Source organism: Myxocyprinus asiaticus, chromosome 30 (genome assembly GCF_019703515.2).
Source record: "Myxocyprinus asiaticus isolate MX2 ecotype Aquarium Trade chromosome 30, UBuf_Myxa_2, whole genome shotgun sequence".
Lineage (NCBI taxonomy): Eukaryota > Metazoa > Chordata > Actinopteri > Cypriniformes > Catostomidae > Myxocyprinus > Myxocyprinus asiaticus.
In genome coordinates, this window is record NC_059373.1 from 9,044,454 (window position 1) to 9,060,380 (window position 15,927).

The 15,927-nt window shown below is 38.3% G+C and overlaps 1 protein-coding gene across 1 annotated transcript in view; it reads left to right on the plus strand.

Moving 5' to 3' along the window:
* The window catches only part of LOC127421015 (ephrin-A3-like), a 188,314-nt gene that overhangs the window by 168,852 nt on the left and 3,535 nt on the right, over positions 1-15,927 (plus strand). The window contains exons 2-4 of the mRNA XM_051663727.1: positions 3,536-3,837; positions 11,469-11,534; positions 12,575-12,646. Coding sequence (XP_051519687.1) covers positions 3,536-3,837; positions 11,469-11,534; positions 12,575-12,646 — 440 coding nt within the window. The remainder of the gene's footprint in view (positions 1-3,535; positions 3,838-11,468; positions 11,535-12,574; positions 12,647-15,927) is intronic.

Sequence of the window (15,927 nt, forward strand, 5' to 3'; positions counted from 1 at the left end):
ACAGTAAATGAACATACTTTCCAGAAGGCCAACAATTCACTAAAAATGTTTTTTTTATTGGTCTTATGATGTATTCTAATTTTTTGAGATAGTGAATTGGTGGGTTTTTGTTAAATGTGAGCCAAAATCATCACAATTAAAAGAACCAAAGACTTAAACTACTTCAGTCTGTGTGCATTGAATTTATTTAATACACGAGTTTCACAATTTGATTTGAATTACTGAAATAAATGAACTTTTCCACGACATTCTAATTTATTGAGATGCACCTGTAGCTGCTTTGAAGCATCCATCCCCAGAACACACTGCATGACAAAAATTGTTCATTCAGTCTGTTTGTGTATATTTGTGAGAGCTAGAGAGAGAGAGAGAGAGAGAGAGAGAGAGAGAGAGAGAGCCCTAATCAAGGATGTGATTGCCATCTGTTGTCTAATGATAAAAGGCTAAGAAAGGCACTGATTAAAAAAGAGGAAAAAATGTAGAAAAAAGAGAAAAACAGCAGATACAGCGAGAAAAGATATTTAGGAATAAGAAACTCTAGTCAAAAATCCTAAGGGAATGTGTTCAGGATTCCTATTTGAATTTTTTATCATAATCTGGAACCAATCCTAAAGGATCTTAATACTGTAGGATCAAATAAGAATCCGCTAAAGCTTTGTTCATACAGGCAGAAAAAAATCTGATTTTGTTGGTACATCTGACTCAAATCCGGTTAGTTTTGTAGTCTGAACAACAAATCACCATATGAAATCCAGTGTTTACCATCCTGAACCAAACCACATCCATGATTTGAAATGAATGCGTCTAAATCTGAATGGTTGCATCCAATTTCAAGTAGTTTTTCTGTCATTTAGGACACTTTGTATTGTATAAGTAATGTCATTCACATTGTGTATGACGTTACTGATGCTTACATCATTACTTTCGCAACAGATATTGACTATACTGTCTGAAGAAATGGGTAAGATTTTGCCACTTATAAAATGACAGTGTGGACAGATCAGATTTGACAACCAAATCATATTTGTATGCAGTGGAAACAAAGCCTAAGAATGAACATGATGCAACAGGATAAAATGCAATACCTCCAGGATGTTTAAGGTCCTATTAAATATTCTGTTATCTTTTCAATAACTAGATTTTGGAATATCTTAATTCTGGATAGCTGCACGAAATCAAAGGGAACGCTATAGAAGTTTTAAAATTGTGCATGATTCTCTTTAAATTCATTGTGATATTCAACAGGGGCATTTTATCCTAATGGAAATTGTAATGGTTCTACTAGAAACGATGCATTTTAAAAGATCTAGTTTTTGTTTTATGTTGGTATCCTGTAGAAAATTTCCATTAAAATCCTTCACAATTTGTTGATGACTATGACTGAAATTCCAATTGGAATCCTGTACACATTCCTTTTGGAAATGTTGACTATGTAACAAAGTTATTAGGGCTGAAAACAGCACTTTACTGTGTAATGCGTATTATGGAAAGTAGAAAAATACAACAGTGCATGTAGTAGTAAAGAAAGTGTGCAAGAAAGAAAAGGAGGTGAAGAGAGACAGAAATCGAGGAAAACAGGTTTAACGGTGGATGTGTGGAGAGGAATGGAGAAGGATTGGGCAACATTTCTGATCCTCGTTTTGTAATTGAATAATAATCTCCTATGGGGCCTGACCTAGAAGTGCACAAGTATGTGTATTAACATGTTATTTTTCTGTGTGAGTTCATGCAAGACAAGGAGATCCAAATAAGAAGGGCCAGCGTGAAATGAAACACTGCTCCCTGTTGTTTGATGAGTGCATTACACAGATTAAGAATGAAAAATGATCCGTTTTAATGTGCCGTGACAAAGGATCGAAATGTAACTGTTTTTCCGTTCAAGGAGGACTTATGGATTTTGTAAAGGTCAATGAGATAAATCATGCTCTTTCTCTTTTCTCTGTCACTCTCTTCACTTTTTCTATCTGTCATTTACACAGGCTGGCCACCAGAAATGCCAATGACTCTTTCTGAGTTCATTATGGCATACTATTATTCTACTTTTAGGATTTCTGCCAAATATAGATATGGCAGAAGTAGTAAGTATAGTATGGGTAGTATGCCATACCAAACTCAGACTATGTTTGGAATAGCATACAGGGACGGATTTAGTGATTTTGGGGCCTTAAGCAAAATACAGGAATTGGGCCCTCTTCAACTGCACACATTTACCTTGATTTTCCCTGAGCATTCAGTTTACAGCCTGATCTGAGGGGGAAGTGGGGTTGCTTGCATTGACGGTGCTGAAATTAGCAACAATTAATCATATCAGTGTTATGATAGCGATATTTAAAATTTCAGCATGTTATTTAGTTTGAATACACGGCTCTCTGGAATACTCAGTTCTGATTGGTCAATGGCGCCATCTAGTGGTTTGATATTTCTCAGTAACAGCCGTATTATCCACATATCAGACCGCACATCCGGGTATTGCAAGCCATCTTTCCTGCTTCTAGGGATCACTGTGTAACCTCTGCAAGTAAGCTAATAAAATAATTTAAACTCAAATTAATGTTTCATATGCATTTATTAATTTATTTGTCAATTAGTCTTGTAATAAGATGCATAATGAGCAGTCAGACATTCGTTAATGACAAATTAAACACCAACAGAACTCCGACGCAAACCAGAGGAGGATTTTAACTGTTCAGTGATTTATTTCTTCAGAAATAATTACATACTTTCAACTCAAATCAATATTTTATGTCCATGTATTTACTTATTTAGTTAGAAGTGTGAAATAAGCGGGATAATGTACAGTCAGCCGGTTGCTATCACAAAATAAACCTCTTCAAGGTGATACAAGTCCTGATCACACAGTTGGGCATTATTTAGCAATAAAAAACAATACATGTCATTGTACAATACATTATCCCTTAATTAATAATAATAATAAATAGTATTTGTATTTTTAAGGGGCCCTTAGCTTTTGGGGGCCTTAGGCAGTTGCCTATCTTTGCCTAGTGCTAAGTCCACCCCTTACAGCATACAAACATACTACTCTTACTATTGCTGCAGTGTAAACTTTAGTATATATACTGTGTACAGTATGCAGCTTGACTTGACCTTAAATATTCAGTGAAATAATTGAACTGGAAGTAATTTTAGTCATGGTTTTCAGCATCTGAAATAATGAGTCATAATTTCTTGACTAATTTCTTTGATCAAACTTACAGTAAGACATTTCTTCACAACACTGGGTAAAAATTCTAAATGAACAGTTTTATTTCTGAGATAATAACTGGACGGCCCTCGTTGAATGTAATATGCAATGTGATAAGTCATGTGATGACAATGTAGCATGCTACTATTTGAAACATTCATCGTGGAATAATGCTTATTGTTTTACTTACTATTTATTTAAATAGTAGGCAGTATACAGTCTATCCTGCACAGTATTCATTAAATAAAGCTAAAGTACTTTAGATTGTTGCCACTTAAATCACAAAAAGAAAGTAACCTTTTTTCCTTCCTCTTTCTGTTTCTCTCTTTCCAGTTTGCGGAGAGAAGGCTACACCGTTCAGGTCAACGTTAACGACTACCTTGACATCTACTGTCCACATTATAACCAGAGCCAACGGGGGGTGCTGGAGCGTGGCGTGGCCGAGCAATACATTCTCTACATGGTCAGTTACCGAGGCTACCGCACCTGCGATCCACAGATGGGCTTCAAACGCTGGGAGTGTAACCGACCGCACGCCCCCCATGCACCAATTAAATTCTCTGAGAAATTCCAGCGTTACAGCGCTTTCTCGCTAGGCTACGAATTCAACGTGGGTCATGAGTACTATTATATATGTAAGTATATGATATTGGCAAAGTTCATTCTGATATAATCAAATCATCATTATTACATTCGCTTTATTGCATTGTTTTTGTTTGTTACAGTTAGTTATTGTTATTATTCATAAGTTTTTGTTTACAGTGCTTCAAACTCACAGGTTTTGACATCGCAAAACTCAAACAACATACACATAAACATGTTAACAGTTACAATGGAAAAATAATAACGTACAAACATTTATTTCACAAAGAAATTGGATTTCTGTCAATATGGTTTTGGTTTGTTTTTACAAACTTAGGGAAGAGTCTAAATATTTTTCTGCGCAACAGATGCCATCGATAGTTCATAAAGATGAAGTATGTCATTTCTGCGACACTAGCCCCACCGAATGAAATTGTGAAAATAAACGTTGTCTTCAAACAGATTTCAAACACACCATCCGTTTGCCATTGGTTGAACTAACAGATAGTCCCACCCCAAACTCATGCATTGGTTGAGCCAATGTTGCTGTGTCGGGTTGGTCGGGATTTTCAGACAAACAGAGAAATGTTTTGTTAGCGACACAGAGCCACACTTATTGCTAGTTTACACATTCGTTTATACACGGTTGAGCCCATACGGACTTGTTCAACACATGCACACTGCACGCTCTATTTTTGCGAAATAGAAAAGAAAGTAAGACACAAATGGTCCATATTTCTATTATTCTAAAGCATTACATTCAGCCCGTTTACACTACCAAATTTGTATGAATAAGCTGCTTAATTTATTTCGACATTGCTTGACAGGGAATGGAATATATAATAAGATTCAGACGGTGCAATATCTGGACAAGAACCTCAGAATTCAATTGAACTTGACCCAGCCCACTTGATTTCGCCAGCCCAGTTGATTTCACTAATCCACTTGCGCCTAGACTTGCAAGAAAATATAAAAACTTCATGGCCATGCCCCCTGACTTTGCATGTATGATGTATCGCTAAGCGCTACGCTTAAGGAAAAGTGCTTTTACAATAGGGCCCTACGACTGCTTTGTGGTTCTCTTTTAGCACAGTCTACGGCACTCGAATGAGCGATGACACGCAAAGATGCCACTCATGTGTATAGAAAAACTAGACCTGGACAGTCCATGCGTACTATGCTGATGACCAAATTTGAATCATACGCACTGTGTGTTAGATGTATTGTCATGCGGAAAACTGAAGTGTGCTTGAAGTAAGCTAGAATGGGAAAAAGTACTGTATTTTAACACTGGAAAAACTACATATATCACATTTAATCTGGAATATTCCTGTAATTATTATTTTTTTTTTTTTTGCCAGTTTGCTGTAGGCATACTTTGCCTAGACTCTCCAGACAGAAAAGGTTATTACCGGTGCACATGCTGGTGAGCAGATGGAGGTTTAGTGCTTTTTTCAAGGGTGCATTGTTAGCAGAAGTTCCTTGGCAGGATGTTCCCTTTCATAGTGTGGAAACTGAGCCAATCATGGCCCTTCCTTTGGATTCAATAGTTTTTTTGAGATCCTGTTGAGAGAATATACAGTAGGAGCAAGAACTTTCTGCATTGGCACCAATGTGAGCAGGGTTACAGTTAAGCAAATACATATGTAGTTAACACAAGAAAAACTTGTGAAGAGAATTTGTGGCCACTGTAATCGTTTATAAAAGGTTTTGTTGTTATGAATTGATAGTTTTAAGGTTAGCGGTAAATTTTATCACAGTTGGGCTTCATGTTTCCAATTCACTTGTGTTGAAGAATAAGAGACACCCCTAAAGGCTCAAATGCATCTCTCCGAGCAATCCGTTTGCTCTCAAATATGCCTTGTAGGTGAAATCGTGACAGCTTTGCCAGACAAAGGAGCTTGTTATCGGGATACGGACATTACAGAGGGCCACTGGTCCTCAATCTTCCTGGCATTTGGGTCAATCAGTACCAATTAGAGAGAACCCTTCTTAATTGAAAATGCCTTTTTATTTAATACAGGCTATAAAGAGTGTTAATAGAGCATTGCTAATGATAATTTTCTGATGCATGTCTCACCTAATCTGTCTTCTTCATTTTGTTTTATTAGTGCAATCTGTAATAGCTACATCTGGCAGGCTATTAGTGATTATACAACAACAAATGGCCTTGAGAAATGATATCACACTCAAACATTTCTATGAAAATGCTGCCTGTATGGGGCTCGACATTAACGCATGTCCATTTATTCGGGACAAGTGGAATTTTGAAATGGCAAGTTAAAGAGAATTTTGCTTGCCTGACTGGACAAGTAGCCTAATTAAAACCTCAGTAACGAATATTAGCTCAGTGGCGTGGGATTGCGGGGATTGAGCACAATTTTAATCATTCCCACATGTTTCACTTTCAAAATGCAGGGAATTCCTTCTTTTGCGTCGTCCTCTCTCCCTCTTGCTTTCACTCGTGCAACTTTCAGCAGCTTGTGAGCGCGCGCAATGGGGAAGCGCATATTTACTGAACTTTAGATTTTACATATATAAATGGGTATAAACCTGTTAACTGGACAAGCGAATGGTGTTGTACCACATCTCTGTAAGCAAACGATGCGATACAACTATTGCTCCTATTTATCAAATCAAAATCAAAATCACTTTTATTGTCACACAACCATATACACAAGTGCAATAGTGTGTGAAATTCTTGGGTGCAGTTCCGAGCAACATAGTAGCCGTGACAGTGATGAGACATATACCAATTTACAATAAACATCAGATTTACAACACAATTTAAAATCTAATATACACATAATTACACATAACACAACATACAAATAATAACATACAATGTACAGTATACAATACACACAATATAGAATACACAGTATACAATAAAAAAATATATATAGTATATATAGAATGTACAGTAGGTTGTTTTGTACTGTATTGACATTCAGGCTGTCGGTTGATAGTAAGTTGTCAGTGTGTTGTTAAGAGAGAATATAATTTAATAATAATATAATTTTTGACAGTCCGGTGTGAGATATAAGAGTAAGAGTAATAAAGTGCAGTGCTGATGTATTTTGATCGTGGGAGATCAAGAGTTCAAAAGTCTGATTGCTTGAGGGAAGAAGCTGTCATGAAGTCGGCTGGTGCGGGTCCTGATGCTGCGATACCGCCTGCCTGATGGTAGCAGTGAGAACAGCCCATGGCTCAGGTGGCTGGAGTCTCTGATGATCCTCCGAGCTTTTTTCACACACCACCTGGTATATATGTCCTGGAGGGAGGGAAGCTCACCTCCGATGATGAGTCTGGCAGTTCGCACCACCCTTTGCAGTGCTTTGCGATTGTGGGCGGTGCTATTGCCGTACCAGGCGGAGATGCAGCCAGTAAGGATGCTCTCTACAGTGCTGGTGTAGAACCGTGTGAGGATGTGGTGGTTCATTCCAAACTTCCTCAGCCGTCTCAGGAAGAAGAGGCGCTGATGAGCCTTCTTCACAACGACTTCAGTGTGGATGGACCATGTGAGTTCCTCAGTTATGTGGACACCCAGGAATTTGGAGCTGCTGACTCTCTCCACTGGTGGTGCTCCACTGATGGTGATGGGACTGTGTTCTCTATCTCTTCTCCTGAAGTCCACCACAAGCTCCTTTGTCTTACTAGCTTTGAGGGAGAGGTTGTGCTCCTGACACCAGTGTGTCAGAGTGTGCACCTCCTCTCTGTAGGCTGTTTCATCATTGTCAGTGATCAGACTTACCACCGTCGTATCATCAGCAAACTTAATGATGGCATTGGAGCTGTGTGTTGCCACACAGTCATGTGTGTACAGGGAATACAGGAGTGGGCTGAGAACACAGCCCTGTGGGGCTCCAGTGTTGAGTGTCCAGTGTTGAGGGTCAGTGATGAGGAGATGTTGCTGCCTATTCTAACCACCTGGCATCTGCTTGACAGGAAGTCCAGGATCCAGCTGCACAGCGAGCTGTTTAAGCCCAGAGCCCGGAGTTTCTCATCAAGCTTGGAGGGCACTATGGTGTTGAATGCTGAGCTGTAGTCTACAAACAACATTCTCACATAAGTGTTCCTTTTTTCCAGGTGGGAGAGAGCAGTGTGTATTGTAGATGCAATGGCATCATCAGTGGAGTGGTTGTTGCGGTAAGCAAACTGCAATGGGTCTAGTGAGGGAGGCAGCACAGAGCATATATAATCTCTGATTAGTCTCTCAAAGCATTTGCTGATGATAGGGGTTAGAGCAACAGGACACAAGTCATTTAAGCAAGTTATTTTGGATTGCTTTGGAACAGGGACAGACAAAGACTTTGTAGTGGGGACTACAGACAAAGAGAGGGAAAGGTTGAAAATGTCCGTAAAAACACCAGCCAGTTGGTTCGCGCACACTCTGATGACGTGGCCCGGAATGCCGTCTGGACCCACGGCTTTGCGGATATTCACCCGTCGGAAGGATCGAGTTACATCCGCTACAGAGACGGAGAGTGAACTAACCTCTGTAGCTTCGGCCGCGAGAGCTCTCTCTGTGAGGGCGGAGTTATTTCCATCAAAATGAGCATAAAAATGATTTAGCTCATCCGGGAGAGAGGCAGCGGTGTTCACGGCGGAGTTTTTATTCCCTTTAAAGTCCGTGATGATGTTAATTCATTGCCACATGCTTCTAGAGTTGGTGGTGTTAAACTGTCCTTCAATCTTGTTCCTGTACCGACGTTTTGCTGATCTGATTTTCGGAGGGCATAACTGGCTTGTTTATGCTCCTCCGTGTTCCCAGAATTAAAAGCGGAGGTCCGCGCACCAAGTGCCACACGAACATTGCTATTAATCCAAGGTTTCTGGTTCGGATAGATCCGTATTGTTCTGGTTGGAACGACGTCCTCTACGCGCTTTCTGATGAAACGCGTTACGCTATCAGCGTAAAGCTCGATGTCGTCATCAGAGGCGGACTGGAACATCTCCCAGTCCGCGTGATCAAAACTGTCTTGTAGCGTAGAGTTTGACTGGTCCGACCAGCACTGGATCGTTCTGAGGGTGGGTGCTTCCTGTTTCAGTTTCTGCCTGTAAGCGGGCAGAAGCAGAATGGAAGAGTGGTCCGATTTGCCAAATGGTAGGCAGGGGAGGGATTTGTAGCCGTCCCAGAAGGGAGAGTAGCAATGGTCCAAAACCCGGTCCCCTCGTGTGTTAAAACTAATGTGTTGGTGGTATTTTGGTGCGACTGATTTGAAACTGGATTTATTAAAGTCCCCGGTCACAATGAATGCGGCCTCAGGGTGCGCGGTTTCCTGCTTGCTTATAATCCCATACAGTTCCTTGAGTGCCTGGTCTGTGTCGGCTTGTGTCGGGATGTACACAGCTGTGATTATGAACGCTGTGAATTCCCTCGGTAGCCAGAATGGTCGACACAGAAGCATGAGAAATTCCAGATCAGGAGAGCAGAAAGACTTGATAGAATGTACGTTCCTCTTATCACACCAGGATTTGTTGATCATAAAACATACACCACCACCTCTGCTTTTACCTGAGAGGTCTTTCGCTCTGTCTGCTCGGTGCACATAGAACCCCGCGGGTTCAATGGCTGAATCTGGAATCTCAGCAGACATCCAAGTTTCTGTTAGGCAGATAATGCAGCAGTCCCTCGTCGGAAAGAGATCCGCGCTTTCAGCTCGCAGAGCTTGTTATCCAGAGACTGAACATTTGCCAGTAGAATACTGGGTAGCGGGGTCGATTTGCGTGACGTCTTACTCTGATGAGAACGCCGGCTCTATTTCCCCATTTCCTCCTGCGTTTCCGCGGCCGGGCAGCCCAGACAAAGGGCTCCGCTGGTGTGTTTGTAAACAGTGGGTCGGCACTGAGGAATTTGAAGTCTGGTTTACGGTGTGTAATTGCTGAACCATTGTCCAAAAGTGTTTGTCTGTCGTAGACAATAAGACAGACAACATCCAATACAAAAAACATAAGAATTGTAAACAAAACAAACAAAACACTACAATGGAGTGTTGGAGCTCGCAACGCAGCAGCCATACTCGTCGCCATCTTGTTGTTATAATCAACAAAGCAGTGTTCATCACAAGCGTGCAACGTTGGAGAGATCTAATTTTGTCTCGTCACATCGTGGTGCTACCTCATAGCTAATACAGCAAGAAAGGCAGAAATTGTAAAAATGCTTTGTGTAATAATACCATCTATAGAGTGAATAGAAATGCTTAAAACAGACTTATGCACCCATTACATCTCTCATCTTACTAGAGTTCTGTCTAATGTATGTATCTGAGGTTTTTTCTCTGCCATGTGAATCAGTCAATTTTAATAAGTATATAACAATAAACATTATAATAATATTAATACTATAACATTAATAAATTACATAAAATGAAAACATTATCTATCTTTAATATACATATTTGTTTTGAATATACATCATAGCTGATTTAGCAGCAAAGTTCTCTCAGGATTTTATCTGTTAACATTTTCAATGCATTTTGTCAATATTAAACAGCCGTTTTTAATGCAACTGGTGAGAATTGACTTGTACTCTCAAAGAGATGATTTAACCAAAAATGAAAATTTGGTAACCCTTTACAATAGTTTCAATTTGTTAATGTTAGTTAACTACATCAGTTAACATGATCTAACAATAAACACCACTTTTATCAAATGTATTATCTTTGTTAATGTTAATTCCAACATACAGTACATTAATACATTTTCATACATTAAAATAAAATGCTGTATATGTTAACATTAGTTCATGCACTATGAATTAATGAACAATTGCATTTTTTTTTTTAGTAACTAACATTGACTAAGACTGATAAATGCTGTCAAATATTGTTCATCGTTAGCTCATGATAGCTAATGCATTATCTAATGTTAATGAATGGAACCTTATTGTAAAGTGTTAACAAAAACTCTCTCATAATTACTTGCCTTCATTTTGTTCTAAACCTGATGACTTTCTATTCTGTGGAACTCAAAAGTAGATGTTAGGGAGAATGTTAGTTTCAGTCTCAATTCACTTTTATTGTATGGAGCGAAAAAAAAGAAGATGCAGTGACAGTGACAGTAACTTTTTTGCTCGGACAAGTGAATGACCAATTTACTTGTCTGGAGGATAAACACATGACAGTGCTTAATGTCGAGTCCTGCTGTAGGTTTTCCAACCTAAGAATAGAAAGCTTTTTCTATGCCTTAGCTCAAGGGAGATCAAGGTTTTATCAATTACAGACCATATGTTTAATTTGTGGAGTGGATTGATTTATGTATTTACCATATCTTTTTTGATTAGCATTATTTATTTAGTGCTCGTTTATCTGAGCAAAAGGAGCCTTAGATATCTTAAAGGGCCCATATCATGGAAAACCTTTCCTTGATTTTGAAAAGATGCACTATACAGACATACCCTTTCTTTCTCAATGCTAAGCATCCTGCCAAGGTTGTAACTTATTTAACATATTAGATTAGATTAGGCAATCATAACAGAGATCATTTACATATAGAAGTCTTAAAGGTACAGTTGCAGCCCACATAATTCTAAGGGTTAGTGAGAGTTGTAGATTTGTATGGTAGTATGCTATTCTGAACAAACAGTAGCCATACTATAGATTTAGAAAGGGATGTCAGTACACCTCACTGTCCAGGAGGAGGCAGTAGGTTAATGTTTGTACTCTCATGTGTTATTGTGCAGCCACACCAATCCATCACCACGGACACAGCTGTTTAAGACTGCGGGTGTTTGTCTGCTGTTCTACAGGTGAGCATCTTCATATAGTTTCACGACCACACACACATAAAAACATACAAACCACAATAAGAGATCATGACTGTTTTTTATTGAGATGTGAACATGTTTGAATGTGTATCTGGAAACTATTTTTAAAATGTAATGCACTAACATGTTCTGTGGCCACTGATCAGAGCCATGTGTCAAGAGGTCATGTCATCCCCTTCTCTCTTTCTGTTTGTTCCTATTTTCACTCTCTCTCTCTCTCTCTCTCTCTCCCTTTCTTTGTCATTAAAACTCTTGTGAACACAACTTTAGCCCTCTCCCAGCACGAATCACTAATAATTCCCAGTTATACAGTATGTGAGCTTGTTGTTGTGGCTTTGTGCTTGCATGCCTCATTATCCCAAAGATTTGTAACCAGTGAAATGAATATGTAAATAAACATGAAATAAATATGTATATAAATAAGGAACAATAATACAACTTGAATTTTGAATTTTGAAACAATGTTTTTGCAGTGAAAACACTTAAGCCACACTTAAAAATGTATGAATGTCATTAGATAACAAAACATGGAACCAAGTGGCAATTTTTTTATTTTATTTTTTGTTTAGAAAGATAGCACAAGCACAATTTTCTAGCAAATTAAATTACAAATAGAAGTTTATTGAATTATAAAACTATAAACTGATACACTGTTATACAGTTTACTGTTATATACCAAGATATACTGTTCAAGATTATGACAAAATAGCAATTGGATCCTTTTTAGTTGTCAAATTTAGTGAAATGTGTCCATAGTTAATATGATGGCCACCTGTGTGAACTTGAGGCACTTCATACATCCACTATTAATACATCCACTTGGGACCAGTTGGATAAAAAAATAATTGCAAAAATGGCTCAGAAATCCGAAGTTAGTTCTGAGAAAATCTCTAGCATTATTTGGTTAAAGATGCCTTTTAATCTGATATTGTATTATTTAATGCAATGAAATTCAAACTTTTTAGGTGTGGCTTAAATGACACTGTATATTATGTACTTCAGTTGTGTTTTATTTGCTACAGTCTCTAATGCAGATGATGACTCGAACCTAAGCCCTCCTGACTACACTGTCAGACCAAAAATGCATGACATTGGTGAGTGAATAATTGGCTTTATAAACTTATACTCAACTTTGCAAGACATTAACAAGTCTTACCGTGTTAAACTGTTTTGCTTGATTTGTATGCTTTCACACTTCCCTATGGTTATTTCCTATTTCAATATGGATAATCATCATCTGAGATGTTCTCTTAAATAAAGGATGACCATTAAGCCAGCTAGAGTGCAGTTGGGTTTCTGAAATAAAAATCACTTGTGTTCTCCACTGACAAACTGATTTTTGACAATCCAAACCTTTAAATGGTGAGCTATTGTAAGATCAAAGGTTGTTAATTGATTTGTTAATGATTTGATTGCACCATTTGCAGTGCTTCATGGGATTGTAGTTCATTCCCTTAGTAAAGTCATTAAGTACAGTCATGTTACTTTGTCTTTTTATCTGAATTTCAAATACTTTTTTGCTTAAAATCAAAGTTTACAATGTTGTATTCACCTTGGAGCCGATTGGTTTGGTTCATGGCTTAGAACACTTTTTTAAAAAGATTTTTCTAAAACCCAATTGTAAAAATGAATGGGGGGAGGGGCCTGGGTAGCTCATTGAGTATTGCCACCGGCTACCACGCCTGGAGTCGCGAGTTCGAATCCAGGGTGTGCTGAGTGACTCCAGCCAGATCTCCTAAGCAACCAAATTGGCACAGTTGCTAGGGAGGGTAGAGTCACGTTGGGTTAACCTCCTCGTGGTCGCTATAATGTGTGGTTCTCGCTCTCGCTGGGGCACGTGGTGAGTTGTGCGTGGATGCCGCGGAGAATAGCATGGGCCTCCACATGCCATGTGATAAGATGAGCAGATTGGCGGTCTCAGATGTGGAGGCAATTGAGATTCGTCCTCTGCCACCTGGATTGAGGCACTATGCCACCACGAGGACTTAGAGCGCATTGGGAATTGAGCATTCCAAATTTTGGAGAAAAGGGGAGACAAAATAAAAAATAAGAAAAAGAATGGGATTTGAATGGGAAAAATACTTCTGAAACCAAGACGGCAGAAAAAGTGAACAGGCACTGTTGCGCTCTAAGCTCTCAATGTGACCAGGGATTGGCAGAGAACAAAGAATTGTTAATTATCTCTATTTTTTGCTTTCATTCATACAAATACTTTTATTTATACATTTTTATTTAGATGCATCTAAAATGACCAAACATACAACAAATACACAAAGTCACAACAGTACCACAGGACAGGTCATCTGAGCACACAGCATTCTGGGAACTGGATTCACAGCTTGGCTCAATGGCCATATCCCTTTCTACTAAAACACATAACAAAACAAAAATAACAATATGTAACAATACTGCCCTAGGCATTCAAAAGCACTCTAGCAGTAGGACATCTGTATGTGTGTACTGTATGTGTGTGTTAATGCACTGAGCATTAACATGGAAACTGGTTCATGTGTCCATTTATAACTCATGGATACTGCATGAACCAGATGACCCTTTATTTGTCCCCAACCTCCTACATCTAAAGCAGCAACTGGTGGGTTGCAAGTCTGTTCTGATCACAGACAACAGGTTAAAAAACTATGCTAAATGCAAATAATAAAATGCAATATAACAATTGAATCATGCATAAATAAATAGGCTTTCCAACTTTTAAAAGGGAGGATTTAAAAAAAAAATGTTGTTGATTTCAAAGGCTGAGTGCCCAGTCAAGCTCTACAAAATTCATCTCTCACTTGGCAGAAGCTTGCCAAAGTACAGTAGGCATAGAATAAACATTGTCAGTGCTGACCACAATTTCAATTTGTACAGTAAACTATTGGCTGCTACAAGCATGAAACCATTGAATCAATTTTCCTATTCAGCCAATGTGATTTAATAATTATATTTAAAAAATTAAAATTTAAATATTTTTGTTCATTAATGTTAGCATATTATAAGTGATTTTCATTCATTTAAACAAAAATGAAATATTATTAGTATATTTATCATATTAAATATTTAAATATATTAAATATATTTTATAATCTGGATATAATCTAGATATTATACACACACACACACATACATATATATCTTATGCCGTTGGGTGGCCCATGGTAATATTGTTTGATATTAAAGACATTCTTTTATTTTATTTTGTAAGCTTAAAACTTTTTTGTATTGTTTCACGCTGACAACTGATGTCCAATGTAAAATCTGATTCCTGAAGCAAACCCAATTGAGAGAACCACTACCCTAAATGGTAGTCAACTCCATGTTAACATGACCTAACTATTCAAAAAGACACATTGCTGACAGGTCAACCACCCTATTATAAGAAGAGAAAAAAAATCTTACAAATGCACAGTGCAGCGATCTTGGTGCTTGGTGCTTTTTTATTTGCTGTCAGAAATACCATCATTTATGCTGACGCTGCACTATAACAGCTATTCCACTCAAGAGTGTGCATAACATACATTATATAGTGGGTTTCATGGATTATCCTCCATCAAAAGGATTTGATAAGATAGGGTTATGGATGTAAAAAAAAAAAAAAAAAGAAACTCTGAAAATACTTTGAAAGTTTAAATGCAGCCTCAAGCCAGGTCTGAGGGCAAGAGGTTCTGTGCTAATATCAACATTCAGTCTGTGCTGATCCAAAAACACTTTTATTTCTTAGATTTGCCTCTTTATTTGACAGATATTGTACTGCAGAAAGAGATGAATTTATTGGGGATAGAGACAAGGGAATGGGATCAGGACATGTTGCAAGCCAGACTCAAACCCACATCACCCACATGAGCACCATGGCCCTCATTTACTCACCCGCATGTTAAACCTGTATGACTCTCTTTGTTCTGTGGTATACAAAAGAAGATGTTTGGTAGAATATTAGCCTCAGTCACCATTTACTTTTATTGCATCTATTTTCCACACAATGAAAGTGAATGGTGACAGAGGCTAACATTCTACCAAACATCTTCTTTTGGTGGTCCACAGAAAAAAAGTCATGTGAGTTTGGAATGATATTAGGGTGAGTAAATGTTGACAAAATGTACATTTTTGGGTGAACTATCTATTTAAGGGTTAGGGGTAGGGATAAAGTTAGGATTATGTTAACAGGAATGTTGTTCCAGGCCAAACAACAGATGTTGATCAAGGAACACATCCTACTTAGCAAATTAACTCAGCAGAGAAGATCTGAGCAGAACCAGTCCATTTTTACCTGCCAAAGTCAACAATAACACATTCTGTACAGTTCTACAATGTGTTGATTTGTCCATTGGGATGTGTACTTATGTTCACGCATGTCTGAGCATCCATTATCAACATGCAA